Consider the following 23,650-nt stretch of genomic DNA (forward strand, 5'->3'; position numbering starts at 1 on the left):
CAACCCAAGAAATCATCGGTTCCTGGGCTTCTTGAAAAGCCCCACCAAGGGCAATGAGTTGGGCGGGGGTATAATGAAGGGAGCCCCATCTCTTTGAATTCCGAAGAAGGACTAGGACTTGGCAGGTGAAGGATTTAGGCAAGAAAGAGAAGGGAGAGGAAGGAAACCTATAGTTAAGATGCTTTCTTTCCTACTAGATTCCCAGGCTATTATTTTTTTAAAGAGCTCAGCTAAGTGGTGCTGGGGTGGCAGTCGGTTAGGCTTCTGACTCTTGATTTCGGCTCAGGTTGTAATCTCACAGTTTGTGACATCAAGCCCCATCTCGGCCTCTGTGCTGACAGAGCCTGGAGGAGATTCTCTCTCTCCCTCTCTCTCTGCCATTCCCTGCTCACACACTCTCTCTCAAAATAAACATTTTTTTAAAATCTAAAAAAAATACAAATAAAAATAAAAGAGCTGAGCTAAGAACTTCACCACAGACTGTTTTAACAAAAAACCAACTTTGGTCTTTTATCCACCATGTAAGTAATAATTCTGCCAATAAATTGTAATACTTTTGTTATTTTTATACTTTTGGATGTTATATTTAGAAAAATAAGGAAGTTCCTAAATATTGAGTGTAATGAAATAGATAAACTGAGATTCAGTCCATCTAATATCATATCTTTGAACAGTGTTTTTTGGTAATTAATTAATTTTTTTTTAATTTTCATCCAAGTTAGTTAGCATATGGTGCAATAATGATTTCAGGAGTAGAACCCAGTGATTCATCCCCTACAAATAACATCCAACGCTCATCCCAGCAAGTGTCTTCCTTAATGCGCCTTGCCCATTTAGCCCATCCCTCCACCCAAAACCCCTCCAGCAACTCTCAGCCTGTTCTCTATATTTAAGAGTCTCTTATGTTTTGCCCCCCTCCCTGTTTTTATATATTTTTGCACCACTTTCCTATGTTCATCCGTTTTATATCTTAAACTCCACGTATGAGTGAAGTCATATATTTGTCTTTGACTAATTTTGCTTAGCATAATACACTCTCGTCCCATCCACATTGTTGCAAAAGGCAAGATTTCACTCTTTTTTGACTTCCAAGTAATACTCCACTGTATGTATATACCACATCTTCTTTATCCATTCATGTGTCTATGGACACTTGGGCTCTTTCCATACTTGGGCTATTGTTGATAGTGATGCTATAAACATTGGGGTGCATGTGCCCTTTCGAAATAGCACTCCTGTATCCTTTGGATAAACACCTAGTAGTGCAATTGCTGGGTCGTAGGGTAGTTCTATTTTTAACTTTTGAAGAACCTCCATACTGTTTTTCAGAGTGGCTGCAGCAGTTTGCATTACGGCCAGCAGTACAAAAGGGTTCCTCTTTCTCCGCATCCTTGCCAACATCTGTCATTGCCTGAGTTGTTAATTTTAGCCATTCTGACTGGTATGAGGTGGTATCTCATTGTGGTTTTGATTTGTATTTCCCTGATGATGAGTGATGTGGAACATTTTTTCACGTGTCTGTTAGCCATCTGGATGTCTTCTTTGGAAAAATGTCTATTCATTTCTTTTGCCCATTTCTTCACTGGATTGTTTTTGGGGTGCTCAGTTTGATAAGCTTTCTATAGATTTTGGATACTAACCCTTTATCTGGTATGTCATTTGCAAATATCTTCTCCCATTCTGTCAATTGCCTTTTAGTTTTGCTGGTTGTTTCCTTCGCTGTGCAGAAGCTTTTTATCTTCATGAGATCCCAATAGTTCATTTTTGTTTTTGTTTCCCTTGCCTCCAGGGACATGTTGAGTAAGAAGTTTCTGTGGCTGAGGTCAAAGAGGTTTTTGCCTGCTTTCTCCTCGAGGTTTTTGATGGCTTCCTGTCTTACGTTTAGGTCTTTCATCCATTTTGAGTGTATTTTTGTGTATGGTGTAAGAAAGTGGTCCAGGTTCATTCTTCTGCATGTCGCTGTCCAGTTTTCCCAGCACCATTTGCTGAAGACACTGTCTTTTTTCCATCGGATACTCTTTCCTGCTTCGTCAAAGATTAGTTGGCCATATGTTTGTGGGCCCATTTCTGGGTTCTCTTATTCTCTTCCATTGATCTATGTGTCTGTTTTTGTTCCAGTACCATACTGTCTTGATGATGACAGCTTTGCAATACATCTTGAAGTCCAGAATTGTGATGCCTCCAGCTATGGATTTCTTTTTCAGGATTGCTTTGGTTCTTTGGGGTCTTTCTAGTTCCATACAAATTTTATGATTGTTTATTCTAGCTCTATGAAGAATATTTGTGTTATTTTGATAGGGATTGCATTGAATATGTAGATTGCTTTGGGTAGTATCAACATTTTGACAAGATTTGTTCTTCCCGTCCATGAGCATGGGATATTTTTCCATTTTTTTGTGTTGTCTTCAATTTCTTTAATAAGCTTTTTATAGTTTTCAGTGTATAGATTTTTCACCTCTTTGGTTAGCTTTATTCCTAGGTATTTTATGATTTTTGGTGCAATTGTAAATGGGATCGATTCCTTGATTTCTCTTTCTGCTGCTTCATTAGTAGTGTATAGAAATGCAACCAGTTTTTGTGCATTGATTTCATGTCCTGCAACTTTGCTGAATTCATGGATCAGTTCTAGCATTTTTTTGGTGGAATCTTTTGGGTTTTCCATATAGAGTATCATCTCATCTGCAAAGAGTGAAAGTCTGACCTCCTCTTGGCCAATTGGGATGCCTTTAATTTCTTTTTGTTGTCTGATTGCTGAGGCTAGGACTTGCAGTGCTATGTTGAATAACAGTGGCAAGAGTGGACATCCCTGTCGTGTTCCTGACCTAAGGGGGAAAGCTCAGTTTTTTCCCATTGAGGATGATATTAGCAGAGGGTCTTTCATATATGGCTTTTATGATCTCAAGGTATGATACTTCTATACCTACTTTCTTGAGGGTTTTTATCAAGAAAGGATGCTGTATTTTGTCAAAGGCTTTCTCTGCATCTATTGAGACGGTCAAGTGCTTCTTGTCCTTTCTTTTATTAATGTGATGCATCACATTGACTGATTTGTGGATATTGAACCAGCCCTGTATCCCAGGTATAAATCCTATTTAATTTTAGTGAATAATTCTTTTAATATATTGTTGAATCCAGTTGGCTAGTATCTTGTTGAGAATTTTTGCATCTATGTTCATCAGGGAAATTGGTCTATAGTTCCCCTTTTTAGTGGGGTATTTGTCTGGTTTTGGAATCAAGGTAATGCTGGCCTCGTAGAATGAGTTTGTAAGTTTTCCTTCCATTTCTATTTTTTGGAACAACTTCAAAAGAATAGGTGTTAATTCTTTTTTAAATGTTTGGTAGACTTCTCCTGGAAAGCCATCCAGCCCTGGCCTCTTGTTTTTTGGGAGATTTTTGATTACTAATTCAATTTCTTTACTGGTTACAGGTTTGTTCAAATTTTCTATTTCTTCCTGTTTCAGTTTTGGTAGTTTATATATTTCTAGGAACCTGTCCATTTCTTCCTGAACAGTGTTGTTTTAATTTTAATTTAACTTTAGGGGCGCCTGGGTGGCTCAGTCAGTTAAGCATCCAACTTCAGCTCAAGTCATGATCTCAGAGTTCATGAGTTTCAGCCCCGTGTCAGGGGGCCCACTTCAGACCCTCCATCTCACTCTCTCTCCCAAAAATATATAAACATTAAAAATTTTTTATTTAATTTCAAACTAGATATAAAGTTACCATGATCTCCTTCCCCCTACCAATTCCAGGCAATCAGTTACCACAGCTAATAAAGACCTGGCATTAAAAAAAACGCTAAAATGAAAAGATTATTTAAAAGCTTTAGTTTCATACTACAACTTATAGATGCAAAAAAAAAAAATTTATAACTAAGAAAATTTGATTATAGAAATACAGAAGAGGGATCTATTCTATCTAAAATTCTATATATAATATATATTTTTTTAAAGTAGCCTGTTATTGGTATCAAATTCTTCATTGAGATCTTTACAATATGTATGTAAAATATATATAAACACATATATATCCCACCTAAAATAATTTCATGCAGGAATGTTCACAGTTATGAAATGGTTGACCAAAATCATAAATCCAAAATACACACACAAGATTTTTCTCCTGACCTAGACCTACCCGGGAAAAAAAAGAAGCTTAAGAACCTTAGGCAAAGTTCAGGCAGCATTTTCTCTACAAAATCTTTATCACCAGTTGTTGCATCAGTTCTATCCAACAGGTAAAACAATGTCCTACCCCAAACTCCCTGCTCTCAAAGTTGTAAACTAAAGGTATCATTTACCAGGGTGCTTAATTGGCTCAGTCAGTTAAGCGTCCAACTTTGGCTCAGGTCATGATCTCACGGTTCGTGGGTTCGAGCCCCCAAGTCGGGCTCCGTGCTGACAGCTCGGAGCCTGGAGCCTGCTTCAGATTCTGTGCCTCCCTCTCTCTCTCTGCCCCTCCCCTGCTCACATTCTGTCTCTCTCTCTCTCTCAAAAATAAATAAACATTAAAAAAAATTTTTTAAGGTATTATTTACCTTAAAGACCTAAAATCTACCAAGTTTCCTTTTGAAATACATGATCCCAAACTTAGAGCTACTTTGAAAATTCAATATGTGAGAGTTCATGACTTTAAAACATTTTAAAGTATTTTTTAAATTAGATTCTGGGGGCGCCTGGATGGCTCAGTCGGTTTAGTGACTGACTTCGGCTCAGGTCATGTTCTCACGGTTGGTGAGTTCGAGCCCCGCGTAGGGCTCCATGCTGACAGTTTGGAGCCTGGAGCCGGCCTTGGATTCTGTGTCTCCCTCTCTCTCTGCCCCTCCCCTGCTTGCACTCTGTCTTTCTCTCTCTCTAAAAAATAAATAAACATTAAATTTTTTTTTTTAAAAAAAAAGAAGATTCTGAAGACAAGTCAGAAGTACAAATAGAAAATGAAATAGCTTAACCAATCATTCCTCATGCCATATCATTCCCTGTAGTACCACAGATCATTGGAACGGAAGAGGCTGTCACGTTACATACAAAGAAAAGGAAGATGCGATGGAGAAGAGAAGTCACAGGAACGGAGTCACAGAAATGAGTAGTGGACTTTAATTACTATTTAATATTCACTGTTTATTATTATAGCACAGTTATATAGAGACGAAGAATGGATAAGGGACACTGTGTTAAAGTATTTTGGATTGTTAGCTGGTGCTTAGTTGGAATATGTAACTAATATTTAGAATTGTTAGTTGATGCTTGTTGGAATACAAAATTTGAGTAAAATTTTTCAAGCACCAAAACACAAATAATAGCAGAACAAACCTAAAGAAAAAAATTGGCTTGGGGTATGATTAGAAAAGCACATAGATTAACATCCTGGAGCTTGGGGCACCTGGCTGGCTCAGTTAGTTGGTGGACCATGCAACTCTTGATTTAGGGTCCTGAGTGTGAGCTCCACATTGTCGGCAGAGTTTACTTTAAAACTTTTTTTAATGTTTATTTATTTTTGACAGAGAGAAAGACAGAGCATGAGCATGGGGAGGGGTAGAGAGAGAGGGAGACACAGAATCCGAAGCAAGTTCCAGGCTCTGAGCTGTCAGCACAGAGCCCGACATGGGGCTCGAACTCACAGGCCGTGAGATCATGACCTGAGCTGAAGTCAGATGCTCAACTGACTGAGCCACCCAGGCGCCCCAAGTTTACTTTAAAACAAAATATTGGAGCTTCATTGTTAGCAGGTCTTTTAAAATTCCACTAGTCCAACTTTTGCAGGATTCTCTTCTTCAATACCCATGACAAAGAATCTTCTACCTTCTGTTTTGAACCTCCCAAGACAGAGAACTCACTAGTTCCCCAAAGTAGCCTATTATTTCACTGGTGAAAGCTTTACTTGTTGGGAGTACAGTCTGGCTTCTTTCACTTGCAGATTCTAATTATTATCTCAAAGCAACAGTTAAAAAGTCTGCACTATATTCTATATAAAGGCCCTTCAAACGTATTTATATATAAATGTGCAGATTCAAGCAATGGTTCAAAGGAAATACAGGAGGATAAGTCTTTAGAGTAACATTCACAGAAGGTCATCTAAGTCATCCTAGAGGAAGCAAAAACTTTCAGTTCAGAATTACTGGTTTAAAATATTATAAGCATTACCAATAACAGTAATCTCAGGTAAAGAATTTTAAATTTTTTCAACATCAGTTTTTTAAGTCAGTCTTTCAAGTGCCATCTTTATGATTTTGCTATACCTGTAATAATTACTACTATTTAATAATGCTTTTCTCTAACTCATTTTTTATGTCAAATGAAGTATTTTAAGAGGAATCTTCATGTCATTGCTGTAAGTGGAAAATCATGATCTATTTGTCATATACAAACTAACATTAAAAATAAATACACAACTTTAATATACCAACCTATTATCAGGTCATGTACCAATGGTGGGATGTATTTCACCCTATGGGGAGAAATGCTTTAAAACATCTACTATCAAGGGGAAAGTGGTGATGGGCATTGAGGAGGGCACTTGTTGGGATGCGCACTGGGTGTTGTAGGGAAACCAATCTGTCAATAAATTGTATTTTAAAAAATCTACTATCAACATTTTTTTTGGAAACATATTAAAGAATTATGAACTTTTAAAGCATCCTACAGAACATTCCAGATGAAAAGGCTTTTGAACTGATAAAGGTTAAAATCAGTAGGAATCAAAAAGATCCTGACTCTGCCACATACTAGTTGTGTGTCCCCATCCTCATTAAGCCTCAATTTCCACATCTGTAAAACAGGGATAAAAAGAGAAGCTACCTCATGGGGTGTTATATAAATTAAATGAAACCATGCAATGCTAGACGCCAAGTGAGCCACAATGCATGCGAGCCACTAAGAGTGGTATTAGTCCTACTGCTATTATGCCCGTAGTTTGAGAAAGTCTCAAACATTATCCATCTCCACATAGCCCTTTGCAGGTGGCCTAGAAATCAAGGTCTTTAAAGATACTGTATTACATCAGTAAATACAAAATACATTAACATATTTACTTTATAGGGTAAAAATTGCATTTCTGAGACCACTTGGAATAGCCATGATACTTCAAAATCCAAAAAAGTAGAGAAGTATAGATCTGTTTTATGAAATCTTTTATCCGCAAACTAGCACTGACATCAATGAGAACTACAACTAAAATACTACACATTCATACTTATGTAGGTTTCATAAACCCTTTACATTAACTTAAAGAATTTTACAGTAAAAGACTTACAAATTTAATTTTGCAAAGCTCTCTTGTGCATTATGCTTTTCTCGCTCATATGCACTTTCAACTTCTTTGAATTCATTCTTGATCATTTCCAAGTCAGCAACAGCTTCTGCCTGGCTGGCCTTCTCGACCTGCAAAGCTCCTTCAAGGTCTCGAATCCGTAACTACCAGATGTCAGAGAAGTAGTTAAAGCGAGGAAGGAAACGCTAGCGTCAGTCAAATTGAACAGCGTAATTTATCAGTAGCAGATCATCATTTACCTAAACTTCTTCCTTTCTGCTTTGGTTTAAAAAGGAAAATAAACAAAAGACAGTGTATTCCCTTTCTGAACATGTTTAATGGAAGGAAGAGTGGAAGAAGAGTTAACTGTGCTATGGAAATGCCTTATCAAAGTGCCTGATTTCGACCTACAAATCCACGTTCAAAACTTTGTATGAAACATAATAAAATGAGTGGTTTTTGAAAACAAAAGCAAAGAATTCTTCCCCTTTTAAGAGAAACACCATTACATTAACATCGTTAGAATCTCAATAAAGTTTTACTCCTAGAGGTTTCTTACTGTTGACAAGTAAAACTTTTATTACCGAATAATACTATTTGACTAAAATATTTGTAAATGTGGGATATCTAGGATTTGCCTCAAAGTGATATAGGGATGGGAGTAGACAGGGGCAATAAATAAAAAACATGATTGGCCCGAGGTAAATCTTGAAGTGATGGCTACACAGGAAGCTCATTGTTCAATTCTCTCTACTTCTGCATATACCTGAAACTTTATATAATAAAACACTTTAAAAACTGGATTCCATGTAAACAATGACAGCAGAACAGAGGAACAAAGCAGTATATTCCCATAAAAGAAGAATATGCAGCGGTAAAAAAAAAAAAAAAAAAAAAAAAAGTTACAAAACAACTTCTGAGGGGCACCTGGGTGGCTCAGTCAGTTAAGCATCTGGCTTCGGCTCAGGTCATGATCTCCCAGTTCATGAGTTCGAGCCCCACATCAGGTGAGCTCGAGCCCTGCTTCGGGTGAGCCCCACTTCTCTCTCTGCCCCTCGTTCACTTGCACCCTCTCTCTCTCTCTCTCAAAAAAAAAAAAAAGAGTTTTTGAAAAGGAAGTTCTCTATGTGGTTCTCTATGTAGGGTTAACATATATCAATAAAGCAAAGTCCAGATAAAGTCTATATTTTGGGTAAACAAGTGGAAAAAATAAGAATAAGTAAGAGGCAATAGGGTAGATTGAAGGGAGACACAGGAGTGAAAGCAAGAGTTCTCATCCATTTAATATTGTTTTGATTTCTGAACTATGTTTTACCTTCTTCAGAAAATTAAGTTAAAAACAAAAATTAGAACGCTAAGTTCAAAAGAAGGGGGGTGGTAGAAAACGCTTTATACTAGATAGAAAATCGGCTTCAGAATCCTAAAGCTCACGTTTAAATTCTAGCTCTACAAATTAACTTAGGTGACCTCTGGCATATTACTAAACCTCCAAAAACCTAAGGTTCCTCACCTGTAAACAGTAAATCATCATCATCATCCTCATAAACAGACTATCTACAGAGTTGCTACAAAGATCTAATGAGATAATATTTATCTAATATCAATATATAGTTAATATCACATATGAATACATAATATTTGTTTAATAAATGTTTGAATAAATATTATTAAGCACTTAATATGTGCCAGGCAATGAGCTAGTGCTCAAGGTATTATATGATAATCATGAAAATAGACAGTCTTAGTTCTTGAAGAGCTCCTAGTCTTTAGGAGAGGAGAGACCACACGAGAATATGTAAGTGGCTCCTGTCACAGAAACAGGCACAAAGGGCCATGAAATCAGAGAAAAGTTCTGAACAAGCCTCATGGGGACGGCAAAAGACAATCTGAAGTAAAAAAGATGAAGTCACCAAGAAATGAAGCTTAGGACAACATAAAAATGTTCTTAAATTAATCCATACAAAAAATAATCACCAGAATTATTATTTGTAATTATCCAAAAATATTTTGGAATAACTGAAACATTCTTACACTAACGTAAGGAAATAGAATAGATATGGAGATACAACCTGGTAATTTTTGAGATTCGGTCTTTTAAACTTTCTTTTTCTTTTTTTCAATTTTTTTTTTTTTATGTCTATTTATTTTTGAGAGAGACGGAGCATGAGCAGGGGAGGGGCAAAGAGAAAGGGAGACACAGAATGAAGCAGGCTCCAGGCTCTGAGCCGTCAGCACGGAACCCGACACGGGGCTGGAACTCATGAACCCCAAGATCGTGACCTGAGCCAAAGTTGGAGACTTAACTGACTGAGCCACCCAGGCGCCCCTAAACTTTATTTCTCTCTGCTATTTTGTCTAAATCCAATGTTTACAAGTAAAATAATAAATCTGGACAACATTTTCTTCTACCTGCATTGCTATCTCCTTTCAGAAAATAAGCACACTCAATCACAAAGGACAAATCAATCCAACTGAAAGAGAAGTCGTTTTCAAATTACTAATTGAGTCAACTCTCTGAGTCTACTTTCTCATTTTTATGATATAGCATCTAAACAAACTTAACTACAGTTTATGATGAAATGGTGATTCATTACAACTATTTAGTAGTCTCATTTGCTTTTAAACTAATCTGAAACTGAATTTTACTAGAGGTACCTCACTGAAAATACTTGTCGGTATTTACAGATGTGTATGGTTCAAATATAAACTTTGGCTTTTTTTCACAGTCAAAACCCTAGGTTAAATATGAAATATTAATGTATGTGAGTAAAAACTATACATGTAATAATTATTTTTATAGCTATTAACTATATATACATCCAGGTATAAATTAGAACTACAATGAAAAACTTAATTTCTGAATTGTACTTCTTTCATAACTTAAAACTTTAGCCTTATTGCTTATTTTTGGGTGATTTAATCTTTTTTTTTTTTTAAAGAAAAGCTTAACTTGTACAAGTTTGCCTAAAATACAAACACTCAAATACATGGGCCTGAGAATTTTGCAGGTAAAGGAGGCATTTCATTAAAGATAAAAGTAAAAAAATAATTTATTATAAATTTCTTATGAGCTTAGTTACACCCTATATTAAGACATGTTTAAACAATAAGGTAAAACTTCACAAGTTTTATTAATTAACATTTAATATAAGGGAAAGTGTATGTCTTAAAAAAAAATCCAAATTATATTAAGGAACTTAGGGGCACCTGGCTCAGTCGGTAGAGCATACAACTCTTGATCTCAGGGTCATGAGTTCAAGCCCCACACTGGGTATGGAGTCCACTTTAGAAACATTAAGTTAAGGAATTTAGATTTCTGGAACTTTATGTGAGACTTGATTTATATACAACAAGCTATGGGCCAGACTTGGTCCATGCACAGTAGTTTGCCAACCCCCAGCTGGAATGCCTTCACTTCTCTTAGAAATTCCTTCTCATTCTAAAACCTAAAGGACACCTTCCTTTAGGATGCCTTCAATTAATTCCCCTCTCACATTTAATCTTTATTATGCCCCGTAGTATTTTAGTATTTGATATTTCTATCCACACATTTATCTGTGTATCTGTATAGATGTACAGGTATAGATACAAATATACAGTATTTCTGGTAATGAAATGTAAGTTCCAAAAGGAGTTCTTTCACCTTTATCCCTTGGGCTCTTTTTTTTTTTTTACGTTTATTTATTGGGGGGTGGGGGGGAACAAATGGGGGAGGGGCAGAGAGAGAGGGGGGGAAAGAGGATCCAAATCTCTGCACTGACAGCAGGGAATCTGACGCCAGGCTCAAATTCACAGAACCATGAGATCATGACCTGACCCAAAGTTGTACTCTCAACTGACTGAGCCACCCAGGTCCCCCACCTTCAGCTCTTAATACAGTGATAAGTAATGTGCACAGGATATACACACGATAAATGAAGGTGCTTATTTTTTCAGTGTTTTCAAAAAAGAAATTCAACCCATGGTTGTTGATAAAAAGAATACTCTGATCAGTAAATCTTTCTGTAATAGGCCAGAGGGTAAATATTTTGGACTTTGCCAGCCATAAGGTCTCTGTCACAACCACCCCCCCTTGCCACTGCAGCACAGAAGCCCCACAGACAAGACAAAACCTCCCTCAAACAGGCAAAGGGTGAGATTTAGCCTGTGGGCTGTAGTGTGTCAACCCCTCCTCTAATATAGTAAAAACCATCCTCAACTATATCCTGATACGAATAGGATAATGAGTGCCTTAACAATATGCTACCCATTCTAAATGCACACCTTAGCTCTCTGAACAGAATCCCGCTTTTCCCTGCCTAATAAAATCCATACCAAAAAAATTTCGGCTTAGGCTTTACCTGAATAATTTCAGAATTAAATTTTGACTCCAAATGTGCTGCTCTTTCTGCTTCAATATTTTCTTCTAATTTCCTCACTCTTAGAGTAGTTGCCTGAAAACAAATTCAAAGGCTAAGCTCACAAACATTGGTGTTTATTTATTTAAAAAAAAACATTTTTTTAACGTTTTATTTATTTTTGAGACAGAGCATGAACAAGGGAGGGTCAGCGAGAGGGAGACACAGAATCTGAGACAGGCTCCAGGGTCTGGGCTGTCAGCACAGAGCCCAATGCGGGGCTCGAACTCAAGGACCGCGAGATCATGACCTTAGCCGAAGTCGGCCGCTTAACCGACTGAGCCACCCAGGCGCCCCAGACATTGATGTTTAAAGTGGACATGGATCTTTGCAACAACATGGACGCAGCTACGATGCTGAGCAAAACAAGTCACTCAGAGAAAGACAAACACCATATGATTTCACTCACGTGTGGAATTTAAGAAACAAAACAAATTGGGGTGCCTGGGTGGCTCAGTCGGTTAAGCCTCCGACTTCGGCTCGGGTCATGATCTCGCGGTCCGTGAGTTCGAGCCCCACGTCCGGCTCTGTGCTGATGGCTCAGAGCCTGCAGCCTCTTCAGATTCTGTGTCTTTCTCTCTCTCTCTCTGGCCCTCCCTGCTCACACTCTGCCCCTCAAAAATAAATCAACGTTAAAAAAAAAAAAATTAAGAAACAAAACAAATGAATCCAGGGGAGAACAAAAGAGAGACAAATAAAAAAACAGACTTAACTATAGAGGATAAACAGATGGTTGGTGACCAGAGGGGAGGGGGGTGTGGGGAGGAGGGTGGGGGGGATGGGTGAAATAGGTGAAGGGGATTAAAAGCACACTCATCATGATGAGCATTGAGGAATGTATAAAACTGTGGAATCACAATATTGTACACCTGAAACTAATATAACACTGTATGGTAACACACTGGAATTAAAATTAAAAACTTTTTTTTTAAGTGGATATAAATCACACTTTAGATTACTGTAGCCTCATTTTAACTGCTTTTCCAAGATTGTAAAAGACATGGTAAAAAAAACGTGTGAAAATCATGCTCAGGAAGAATACTCCAGTCCTTGCTTTTTTTTTTCTTTTTTATTGATGTATAATTTATATGTAATAAATGATATGCATTAAAAGTGTGTAATTTGGAGCACCTGGGTGGCTCAGTTGGTTGAGCGGCCAGCTTCAGCTCAGGTCATGATCTCACAGCTCGAAGGCTCGTGAGTTCAAGCCCCACATCAAGCTCTTTGCTGACAGCTCAGAGCCTGGAGCCTGTTTCAGATTCTGTGTCTCCCTCTCTCTCTGTCCCTGCCCTGCTCACACTCTGTCTCTGTCTCTCTCAAAAACAAATAAACATTTTTTAAAAAGTGTGTAATTTGATAAGTGTATATACACACACATGAAGTCACTGCCATAATCAAGATAAGAAATAATTCCATGACGCCTACAAGATTCCTTCCATCTCTTGGTAATTTCTTCCAGCCCTTAACACCCCACCCCCATCTCCAAGTAACAACTGATCTGGTTTTGTCACTATTAATCACTTTGTATTTCCCAGAATTTCATAGAGATTGAGTCATACAGCATATATTCTGTATCGTCTGGCTTCTTTCTCCCAGCAAAACTATTTTGAGATTCACCATGTGGTTGCATTTATCAACCGTCTATTCCTTTTTATTGTTAAAGTGTTCCACTGTGTTGATACACCACAACTGACTTATCTGTTCACCAGTTTACGTACATTTGAGTTGTTTCCAGTATAGTCAATTACAAATGAAACTATGAGCTTTTGTGCACACGTCTTTGTAAGGGCATGTACTTTGACTTCTTGGGGGTAAACAGTGAAGGGAAGAATGACAGGGTCATGTGGTAGGTGTATGTTTAATGTCTTATGAAACTCCCAAACTTTTCTGAATTGTTTATAATTTTATACACCCTCAACAACACTTGGCATGGTCAATTTCTGCTTTTTCGTTTTTGGGAGGAGGGTGATTTAAGACATTCCAATAGGCATGTAATGGTATTCCATTTCAGTTTCAATTTGCATTTCCCTAATGACAGATGACATTGAGCATCTTCTCACATATTTATTTACCATCTGTATACCTTCTTTGGTGAAATATCTACTCAGATCTTTTCCCCATTTTTTAATTAGGTTGTTTTGTTATTATTGATTGAGTTTTGAGAGTTCATTATACAATCTGGATACAAATCATTGACTGGATATGTGATTTGCAAACATTTACTCCAAGTCTATAGTTTGTCTTTTTGTTAACAGTGTCTTTCACAAAGCAAAAGTTTTCAGGGCACCTGGGTGACACAGTTAGTTAAGCAACCGACTCTCGGTTTTAGCTCAGGTCACCATCTTGCAGTTCGTGAGTTGGAGGCCCGCGTTGGGCTCTGCACTGACAGCACAGAGCCTACTTGAGATTCTGTGTCTCCCTCTCTCTCTTCCCCTCCCCCACTCATCCCCCCCCCCCAAATAAATAAACTTAAAAAAAGTTTTCATTATAATGAAGTCCAATTTATTAATTTTCAGATAGGGGTCAACTTCTGGCCAGAATCAGAAGTCAAGGGCTTTATTTTTGAATGCCATTTTTGCTCAGAAAATGCAACCCTGGGAAGCACTGGATTCCTAGTCCCAAAGAGGTCACTGGTCATGACCAAAAGCCTGTTGGGGGCAAGGACGGCTATAGATGTTTCAGGGTAACAGTAGCAAAGAAAAGCCATGCCTAGAGTCTTGTCTGTCAAATAAAGATGATTCAATAGTGATGGAGTAAGGCATTACTAATTTGATCTCCTTTTCAAATAAAATTTGGACAAGAAAGAAGTTTCTATTAATTATATTTACTTTATCATTTAGCCTAAGCTGAAGTTTTTAAAAAAAAATTTTTTTTTAATGTTTATTTATTTTTGAGAGAGACAGAGACAGAATACGAGTAGATTAGGGGCAGGGAGAGAGGGACACACAGAATCCGAAGCAGGCTCCAGGCTCCGAGTGTCAGCACAGAGTCCGACGCGGGGCATGAACTCACGAACTGTGAGATCGTGACTTGACCCGAAGTCGGACGCTCAACCGACTGAGCCACCCAGGCGCCCCAAAGCTGAAGTTTTTTAAAGGCCCAACTTGATTAATTTGATTTTTCCTCTTTCCTCCTACCCTTTCCTTATTTCCTTTTTTTTTTTTTTTTTTTTTTGCAGAGACAGTAATGTAATGAATCACACAGGGAGGAGTATAAATAAAAACTGGATAATTCACAAATGAATCAAGCAGTCTGTGAATATGTAAGAAATGACTAGTTTTTTTTGAGCAAAGCATGTTCCTATGACGTCTTGTTTCAAATATCCCTTCTTCTCTGGAGGACTTTGTAGTCCTTTTGCTACTAATAGCCTTCATAGTCAAGAAGCAATTCTGCTTCGACAGTCAATCACTCCGTTTCACAAATATAAAACTCACAAAATATTTTTTTACACCGACTTATGTGCTTTAGTTAGATTTTGCCATCCTATCAATAATATTTCTTAGTGAGTTACTAGAAAAGACTTTTTTCCAGAGGGCAGAAAAAGCAGTAAGTCCAAATGTGATCTTTTGGGTCTAAATTGAATTTAAATCCAAAACAATAAAATGATTTTTTTAAGTTAGTAGAATACAGTATCTTTAAAGGTAAAATCTGACATTTATATCCTATACTGCTACAGTATTTTGAAATAACGGGCATTCCACTGAAAGATGAAACTGGTAAATATTTATAATTTAGTCTGACAACTCAAGACTCAAGATTCAAAAAAACAGGAAATGAGGAAATATAAAACTAAAGAGGAGTGTCTGGATGGCTCAGTCAGTTAAACATCCAACTCTTGATTTCCGCTCCAGTCATGATCTCACAGGCCCTGGGATCAGGCCCCACATTAGCCTCAGCTCTCACAGTGCAGAGCCTGCTTGGGATTCCCTCTCTTTTCCTCTCTACCCCTCCCTCACTTGTGCACATATGTGCTCTCTCTCTCTCTCAAAATAAATAAAAATAAACTTAAAAAAAACTAAAGAGTTATTATTACTTTTTTAGGTGTAATAATAATTGGTATTGTGGCACCTGGCTGGCTCAGTCAGTAGAGCATGCAACTCTTGATCTCAGGGTCATGAGTTCAAGCCTCACATTGGGCATAGAGTTTACTTAAAAAAATTTCTTTTAATAATTAGTATTTTTTAACTCCTATCTCTTTGAAATACATACTAACATGTTCATGGATGAAATTATATGACGTCTGGATTTGCTTTAAAATAATAAACTGGGGGTGGGGTGCCTGGGTTGCTCAATTGGTTAAGTGACCGACTCCTGGTTTTGGTTCAGGTCATGATCTCACGGTTTGTGAATTCGAGCCCCATGTTGGGCTCCACACTGTCAGTGTGGAGCCTGCTTGGGATTCTCTCTCTCTCTCTCTCTCTCTCTCTCTCTCAAAATAAATAAATAAACTTTAAAAATAATAATAAACCGGGGGTGAGGAAGGGAAGCTGATAATCATGAAATAATGTTGGCCATCAGTTGATCATTCTTGAAGCTGAGTAATAGGCACATGAAGTTCATTTTAGTATTCTGCTGACTTTCACAGATGATTGAAATTTTCCATACTGAAAAACATTTTAAAACAGCAACAAAAGCAAAGGAAGTATGGTGGGGAAGTATGGTACTGGTATCATTATTTACCAACAAAATTGTATTCTGACCAGAAAAGATCATTAAAATAAACTAAGCCATTCATTCCTAAGCAAAAAAGGTCAGTGGGAAGGTGAGACTTTGAACCAGTCAATTCCTACCTATATTGTCAAAATATTAAGATATATCAAATAAAATATTCCATTCATACTCATTACCACCTGTCTCAAAACATGTTTCACACCAACCATTAGTCCCATGGAAAGTTATTAGCTATTATATGAAAAAGCAATTTCACCATCATAAGGTGACAGACACAGAATTAAAGCCAATTTTACTAAAGCACTTTCCAAAAAGTTAACATGATCTTGAAAAGTTAGAGCAAAGTTGGAAAACTCACATTTCCTGATGTCAAAACTACTACAAAGCTACAGTGATTGAAACAATGTGGAACTGGCATAAGAACAGACCTATAGATCTACAGAAAAGAACTGAGAGTCCATAAATACATCCCTGCATCAATGGTCAATTGATTTTTGACAAGGGAGCCTAGACCATTCTATGAGAAAGAATCATTTTTTTATTAAGCAGTGCTGAGGCAATGGGATATACACATTCAAAAGAATAAATGTGGACCCCTAACTCACATCATATATAAAAATGAATTCAAATGGATCAATGGCATAAATATAAGAGCTAAAACCATAAAACTCTTAGAAGAAAACATAGAATTTATGACCTCAGATTTGGGAACAGATTCTGAAATACAACACCAAAAGCATGAGTAACAAAAGAAAAAAAAAATTGGACTTCATGAAAATTTTAAATTTTGAGGACCAAAGGACATTATAAAAAAGTGAAAGGCAACCTAGAGGACAGAAGATATTTATAAATCATGTATCTGATAAGAGTCTAGTATGCAGAATATACAAAGAGCTGTTACAATAAAAAGACAAACAACACAATTTAAAAAATTAGTAAAGGGCTTGAATAGACATTTCTCCAAAAAAGATATGAAAATGACAAGTATATCAAATGATGGCCAACACTATTAGTCATCAGGGAAATACACATCCAAACCACAAAGAGATATATCTTCATGCATGTGAGGCTAGCTATAATTTTAAAAGTGGAAAATCACAAGCATTGGTGAGGATGTAGAGAAATTAGAGACACCTCATAAATTACCGGTGGGAATATGAACTGGTGCCACCACTATGGAAAACGGTTTCTGAGTTTCTTAAAAAGTCACACAGAGTCACCATATCCAGCATTTCCATTCCTGGGTATATACCCCCAGAAAAATAAAAACATGTGCAAACAAAAACTTGTACACAAATGTTCACATCAGCATTTTTCATAACCACCAAAAAGTAGAAACAGTTCAAATGTCCATCAACTGATGAATGATGAACAAAATATGGTGTATCCCTATAATAGAATATGATTCAGCCAAAAAACATTCAGTACCAATACCTGCTATAACACATATGAACCTTGAAAATATATGTTAAATGAAAGAAACCAGACACAAAGAGATTATGTATCGTATGACTTCATTTATATGAAATTTCCAGGATAGGCAAATCCATAGGGATAGAAAGTGTGTTAGTGATTGCCAGTAGCTAGGGAGGGAGGGAGGAAGGAGCAGTGATTGCTAATGGACATGAAGTAGTGAGAATGTTCTGGAATTAGAGAGTGGTAATGGTTGCACAACTTTGTGAATATACTAAAAATATACTTTAAAAGGATGAATGTTACAATATGTGAAATATATCTCAACAAAAAATAAAAAGAATCCTGAGTATGAGAACCAAAGACAATGTCAAAGAAGTGACAGCCCCCTAAGGCAACTTCATAATTTCTGAAAAAAATTCCCTCTAAATGCTGACTTTGATCCTTAGACCAGGGATCCCCATTGGTTTTAGGTATAAAGCATGGTATCTACTATAGCAGAAAAACTCTTATATTTAGCCAGATTAAAATGAGCATTACTCTAGGTAGGCCCAATACTAGTTTAAATCTTTTTTCTTTAATTTTCTTAATGTTTTATTTACTTTTAGGAGAGAGAGAGAGAAAGAGAGAGCAAATGGGGGGAAGGGCAGAGACAGGGAGACACAGAATCCAAAGCAGGCTCTTGGCTCTGAGCTGTCTGCCCAGAGCCCGATGTGGGGCTTGAACTCAGAAACCGTGTGATCATGACCTGAGTAGATGTTGGTCACTTAACCAACTGAACCACCCAGGTGCCCCTAAAAAAATTTTTTATTGTAAACTCTACAAAATGCTCAGCTTAGATTCTGTAAGTCAGAAGAAGCCTAACCAGTCACAAGAAAATAGCCCATAGGCACTGAAAACAAAAAATTAGAACAAAAAAAAAAGTTAATAAAGACAGAGGGAAGAAACCAATCTAACAATTTTTTCAGATTCCAAAAATCATATGCATAAGCTTCTCTTATCAAAATAACAGTCTTATATTTTATAAAATACAGAATATTCAGTGAATTCTATGATAAAAGAATCAACAATTCACGTCTTCTTTTCATTTCTAATGTATATGTTATGTCATATTAATTAATTAGTCATCTGATTTACACTCCAAAAATCAAGGAGAGGCTCTGTTATTCCTGCCCAGGCCAAAACTAAATGGGTTGAAATAATATGCCAGAGATCACATCTTTATTTTCATACCTTCCTGCTTTGAATGAATGTCCAGAAGAAAACAACTCTATCAACTGTTATTACTAAAACTATCAATTAATCAGTAAAGACAGAAAAAAAATATTCAAATCTTTAAACAAACTTCCAAAAGTGGACTTTGTTGATAGACATAATTAAATTAAGGCCCGCCTAATAATTTTTTTTTTTCCATCTCCTAGTCTGGTGAATTAAGTCTTATATCCAGCAGAGGGTGCTAGAGGAACATCAACGTGCTGTTCACAAAAAAAATTTTTTTTCCGATACTGTCTAAGAGAACCAGTATAATCACGCACTGTCTCATTAGTATCCAGTCCTAACATACTCTACAAAGCAAGGGCAAAAGTGGTAATGGGATTCAGGTTAAAATACAAAAATCAACACAAATTCATACATACCACAGGTCAATTTAAGCATACACAGGTTTGCCTATAATACAAGTACTGCACTATCCTATGTTTGTTCCTTAACACTACGAACAAGAGTTCTTTATCTAACACAACATGAGCACGTATTTTATCATGTATTAGCTGATTTTTGTGACCTCTCCTACTGCAATATACTGCCAAGAGATCTTTATTTCAATAAATACTATATATCCATCATAACTATTTCATTATTTTATGATTTACATCTCATTCAATCGTGTTCAGCCCAATTAGATAATCTACTTCACTTTTAAAAAGTGAGTGTTTGTTGTTTGAAGAAGGTAGTTTAGAGAAGGATGTCTCTGGCTCAATCCCTTGGTACATGTTATTTTATCATAACACAGGGTATAAGCCGCCAGCTCCAATTCAGCAGCAGAACTAACCAAACATTTCCAGACCACATTTGCTCTCTGCACCACATCTGTTCCTGTGGCTTCCATGAGCCTGTTTCAAAAGTTTCACAAAAGTTATGAAAACGTGCACGTACACTGCTGAAAGACTGAGCAAAAACACCCGCTCCTACTACATGATTTTCTCCTCAAATAGAATATAAGCAGCTCAGAGGGTAGCAGTGAACTTAAAGGAATTAGTCAAGCAGCAAAGCTCTGATACATCAAATTTAGCTCACTAAAATGAACAAGACAACTAGGGGAGGAAATGTCACAAAAAAAAAAAAAAAATGCATACTAGGGATTTCTCAGTAGTACATTACACAGCACCGTTTCCAAAACAGTTGCACAAAGTTTACCCCAGAATGTCAACAGCTGTACAAATAGAAAGTGGCTGTTTATTGAACTCTTTTTCCAGATTTTATCACCTGGTATTTCTCACTAATGGACACTTTCACAGTAACCAATAGAGTAATAATCCATCTTCAAGAAGATAATTCTAAGGAACTGAATCATCATAGACTGATTAGTCATTATTTTAGTGGTAAGTGTATTTTGTTACATTTTAGTGACTGCAAATAATTTTTTATACGTGTGCAAACAATTAACTGCAATACTTATTCCTACCTGGGGTGGAGGGGAAGTAGTTACTGTACTTTGAGAATTTTTTTTTGAGAGAGAGAGAGAATATGTGTGTGCCCATGAGCATGCATGAGCGGGGAAGGGGCAGAGAGGGAGAGAGAAAATGTAAGGCACGCTCCATGCCAGGCGCAAGTCCCACGGTGGATCTCACAACAATGAGATCAGACCTGAGCTGGACACTTAACTGACTGAGCCACCTAGACGCCCCTGTACTTTGAGGCTTTAAAGTGAAGATCCCAAAGTATTTTTTATTATCAGAAACAAAAATCTTAAAGGGTCAAAGTCTCTAAGTATTTGACAAGTATTTGAACAACAGAAGCCCCACAATACCATATCACTTAAACTGAGTCAAATATTAAAGGACTGTAACAAAGAAAATCTGTGAGTCCTTTGCTATTTATTATCCACCTGGCTGTCTGAATCAGTAGACATGCGACTCTTGATCTTGGGATCATGAGTTCGATCGAGTTCATTTAATCTAATTAATTAAATCCAATTTAATTTAAAAATAAACATAAATAGGAGTGCCTGGGTGGCTCAGTTGGTTAAGCATCCAACTTTGGCTCAGGTCACAATCTCGCGGTTCATGGGTTCAAGCCCCACATCAGGCTCTGTGCTGACAGTGCAGAGCCTGCTTGAGCATCTCTCTTCCCCTCTGTCTCTGCCCCTACCCACTCATGCTTTCTCTCTCTCTCAAAATAAATAAACTTAAAAGTAAATAAATACATACATACACACAAAAAAATATAAATAAAATCACACAGCAGTTTCAAGAAATAGGCGAATGTACAAACATTCAGAGCCCTCCATGCCCATCATCTCAACTGTGGTTCACTGTGCAGTTTTAGGAGAGGAAACACGAAGCTAGTCACTGAGGGCAGCAACAGTCAGAGCCTTAACAGTTTCAGAACAGACACAGGAAAGCAACCTGATGACTACAAGAATCAACTGGAAAATACAGCAGCACATTTTTATTCACCAGGAGTGAATAATGAAGTCTATCATTCAGACTGTAAAACAGCTTAATGGAAAAAAAGAGCTTTTATTACTTTTACATATAATAAAAGAAACCACAAAAAATGAAAATAGGAAATTTCAGGGACAGAATTGACACAACACAAATTCTGGTCATAAATTAATTTAGCATCTCTAAAAATCACCTTTACCTTTCCTGGTAACAAAAACTGCAGTATTCAACAAATTTTTTATAAACTCCCAATTTTAAAGTCCATTATGCACATAAAAACAAAAATATGTAATACTTCTAAGCACAATTACATAACCCAGGTGATTTCATCACTTACCTACTTTATAATTAGTAATGAACAGGGGCACCTGGGTGGCGCAGTCGGTTGGGCGTCCGACTTCAGCCAGGTCACGATCTCGCAGTCCGTGAGTTCGAGCCCCGCGTCAGGCTCTGGGCTGATGGCTCAGAGCCTGGAGCCTGTTTCCGATTCTGTGTCTCCCTCTCTCTCTGCCCCTCCCCCTTTCATGCTCTGTCTCTCTCTGTCCCAAAAATAAATAAATGTTGAAAAAAAAAATTTAAAAAAAAAAAAAAAAAAAAAAAAATAAAAAAATAATTAGTAATGAACACAAATAGGTGTTTACAAATAAAGGCATCCCATGATGCCTTTAAAAAGTGAAATCAGATAAGGTTGGCTTCACGGACAACAGGAAATGTGAGGTACATTTTTTGTTACCTTTTTCACTTGAGTATAGTACACATACAGAGAAAAAAGCTACTCTACCCTGCTTTCTGTTACTATGACACAGAATATGACTGACAGAAGCAATTCAGAATTTATTTGCAGGCTGTTCTCACTCCACTGTAATCTTCGCAAGACTCCTCAGTCCTCTCGCTATTAGGTTTGCATCTTCTCTTTTCTCTTTTCTTATTGAGTTAAGTTTATTTCCCATGATAAAAAAAAAAAAAAAGGCTCCCCTAGTTGTAAAGAGGTTTATAAAAGCCACAGATATTTCTTTTTCCAGTTCACTTTTCCCTTGGTTCTGTGGTATCCAGCACCACATTTATAAAATTGGATTGGGAGTTTGCTTTCTTTTTTTAAATCTCAGAAACCACTGATCCGTGTTAAGATGATTAAGCCACACCGTGGTATATAGTTTATAAGATTTTTTAATACAAATTATGTTTATATATATATATATATAAACTGCTTTGATCCAAGCATGTTAAGAAATTACCGTTTTATGAAATACAACTGTTAGAAAACTTCACTGAAATTTAAAACACCGATTAGGCTACACATCTGTTGTATTAGTTGCTTTAATGTAATACTATTAACGTTAGATAATACGTTCTATTAAATTAAAATGTTAACAATTTCCCTCTGTATTAACATTATTGTCTCATTTATTTTTATATTAATCCTCATATTTCATGTATCTTATAGTAATCCTTTTTTAAAAAAATACCACTGACAATTACTTAAGTCCCTAGAATTACTAATAGTTAATGTCTCCACAATTGAATATAAAAGTAGCATAAAATGCTCTCTAGAAATTTAACTTTTCCTTCACTATGTCACCATCTGGCCAAAAGCCAAGACAAGATATATTCACTTAAATATAAAGCAAAAAAAAAATTTTAAGTTTATTTATTTTGAGACAGGGAGAGAGTGAGAGACCAAGAACGTGCACACACGGGGGAGGGGCAGAGAAAAGGAGAGATAGAATCCCAAGCAGGCTCTGTGCCATCAGCGCAGAGCCAGATGCGGTTTCAAACTCACAAACTATGAGATCATGACCTGAGCCAACATCAAGAGTCGGACGCGTGACCAACTGAGCCACCCAGGTGCCCATATAAAGCAAAATTTTTTTAATTTAAAATTTGAAATGTTTAGGGGCGCCTGGGTGGCTCAGTCGGTTGAGCGTCCGACTTCGGCTCAGGTCACGATCTCGCGGTCCGTGCGTTGGAGCCCCGTGTCGGGCTCTGAGCTGATGGCCCAGAGCCTGGAGCCTGCTTCCGATTCTGTGTCTCCCTCTCTCTCTGCCCCTCCCCCGTTCATGCTCTGTCTCTCTCTGTCTCAAAAATAAATAAACGTTAAAAAAAAATTTTTTTTAAATAATAAAAAAATAAAATAAAATTTTAAATGTTTAAATATAAAGAATTGTAGATGAGTCAGGGGAATATATTGTCCACTTATAAAATTCTTATAAACAGAATAAAAATTGAGACTATCTGGACTACGCTTCAAAGCTTCAAATTCTC

At 37.0% G+C, this 23,650-nt stretch overlaps 1 protein-coding gene across 8 annotated transcripts in view; it reads right to left on the reverse strand.

Annotated features, from left to right (window-relative positions):
* CCDC171 (coiled-coil domain containing 171) overlaps positions 1-23,650 on the reverse strand; it is a 314,999-nt gene that overhangs the window by 240,925 nt on the left and 50,424 nt on the right. For 7 of the 8 annotated variants that reach the window (XM_058695287.1, XM_058695289.1, XM_058695288.1 and 4 more), the window contains 2 exons: positions 11,583-11,675; positions 7,246-7,406 (listed from right to left, as the gene is read on the reverse strand). The exons of the other annotated variant lie outside the window; for it this stretch is intronic. In XM_058695287.1, the coding sequence (XP_058551270.1) occupies positions 7,246-7,406; positions 11,583-11,675 (254 nt within the window). The remainder of the gene's footprint in view (positions 1-7,245; positions 7,407-11,582; positions 11,676-23,650) is intronic. 8 annotated transcript variants of the gene reach the window in all.

This window comes from Neofelis nebulosa, chromosome 12 (assembly GCF_028018385.1).
Source record: "Neofelis nebulosa isolate mNeoNeb1 chromosome 12, mNeoNeb1.pri, whole genome shotgun sequence".
Classification (NCBI taxonomy): Eukaryota; Metazoa; Chordata; class Mammalia; order Carnivora; family Felidae; genus Neofelis; species Neofelis nebulosa.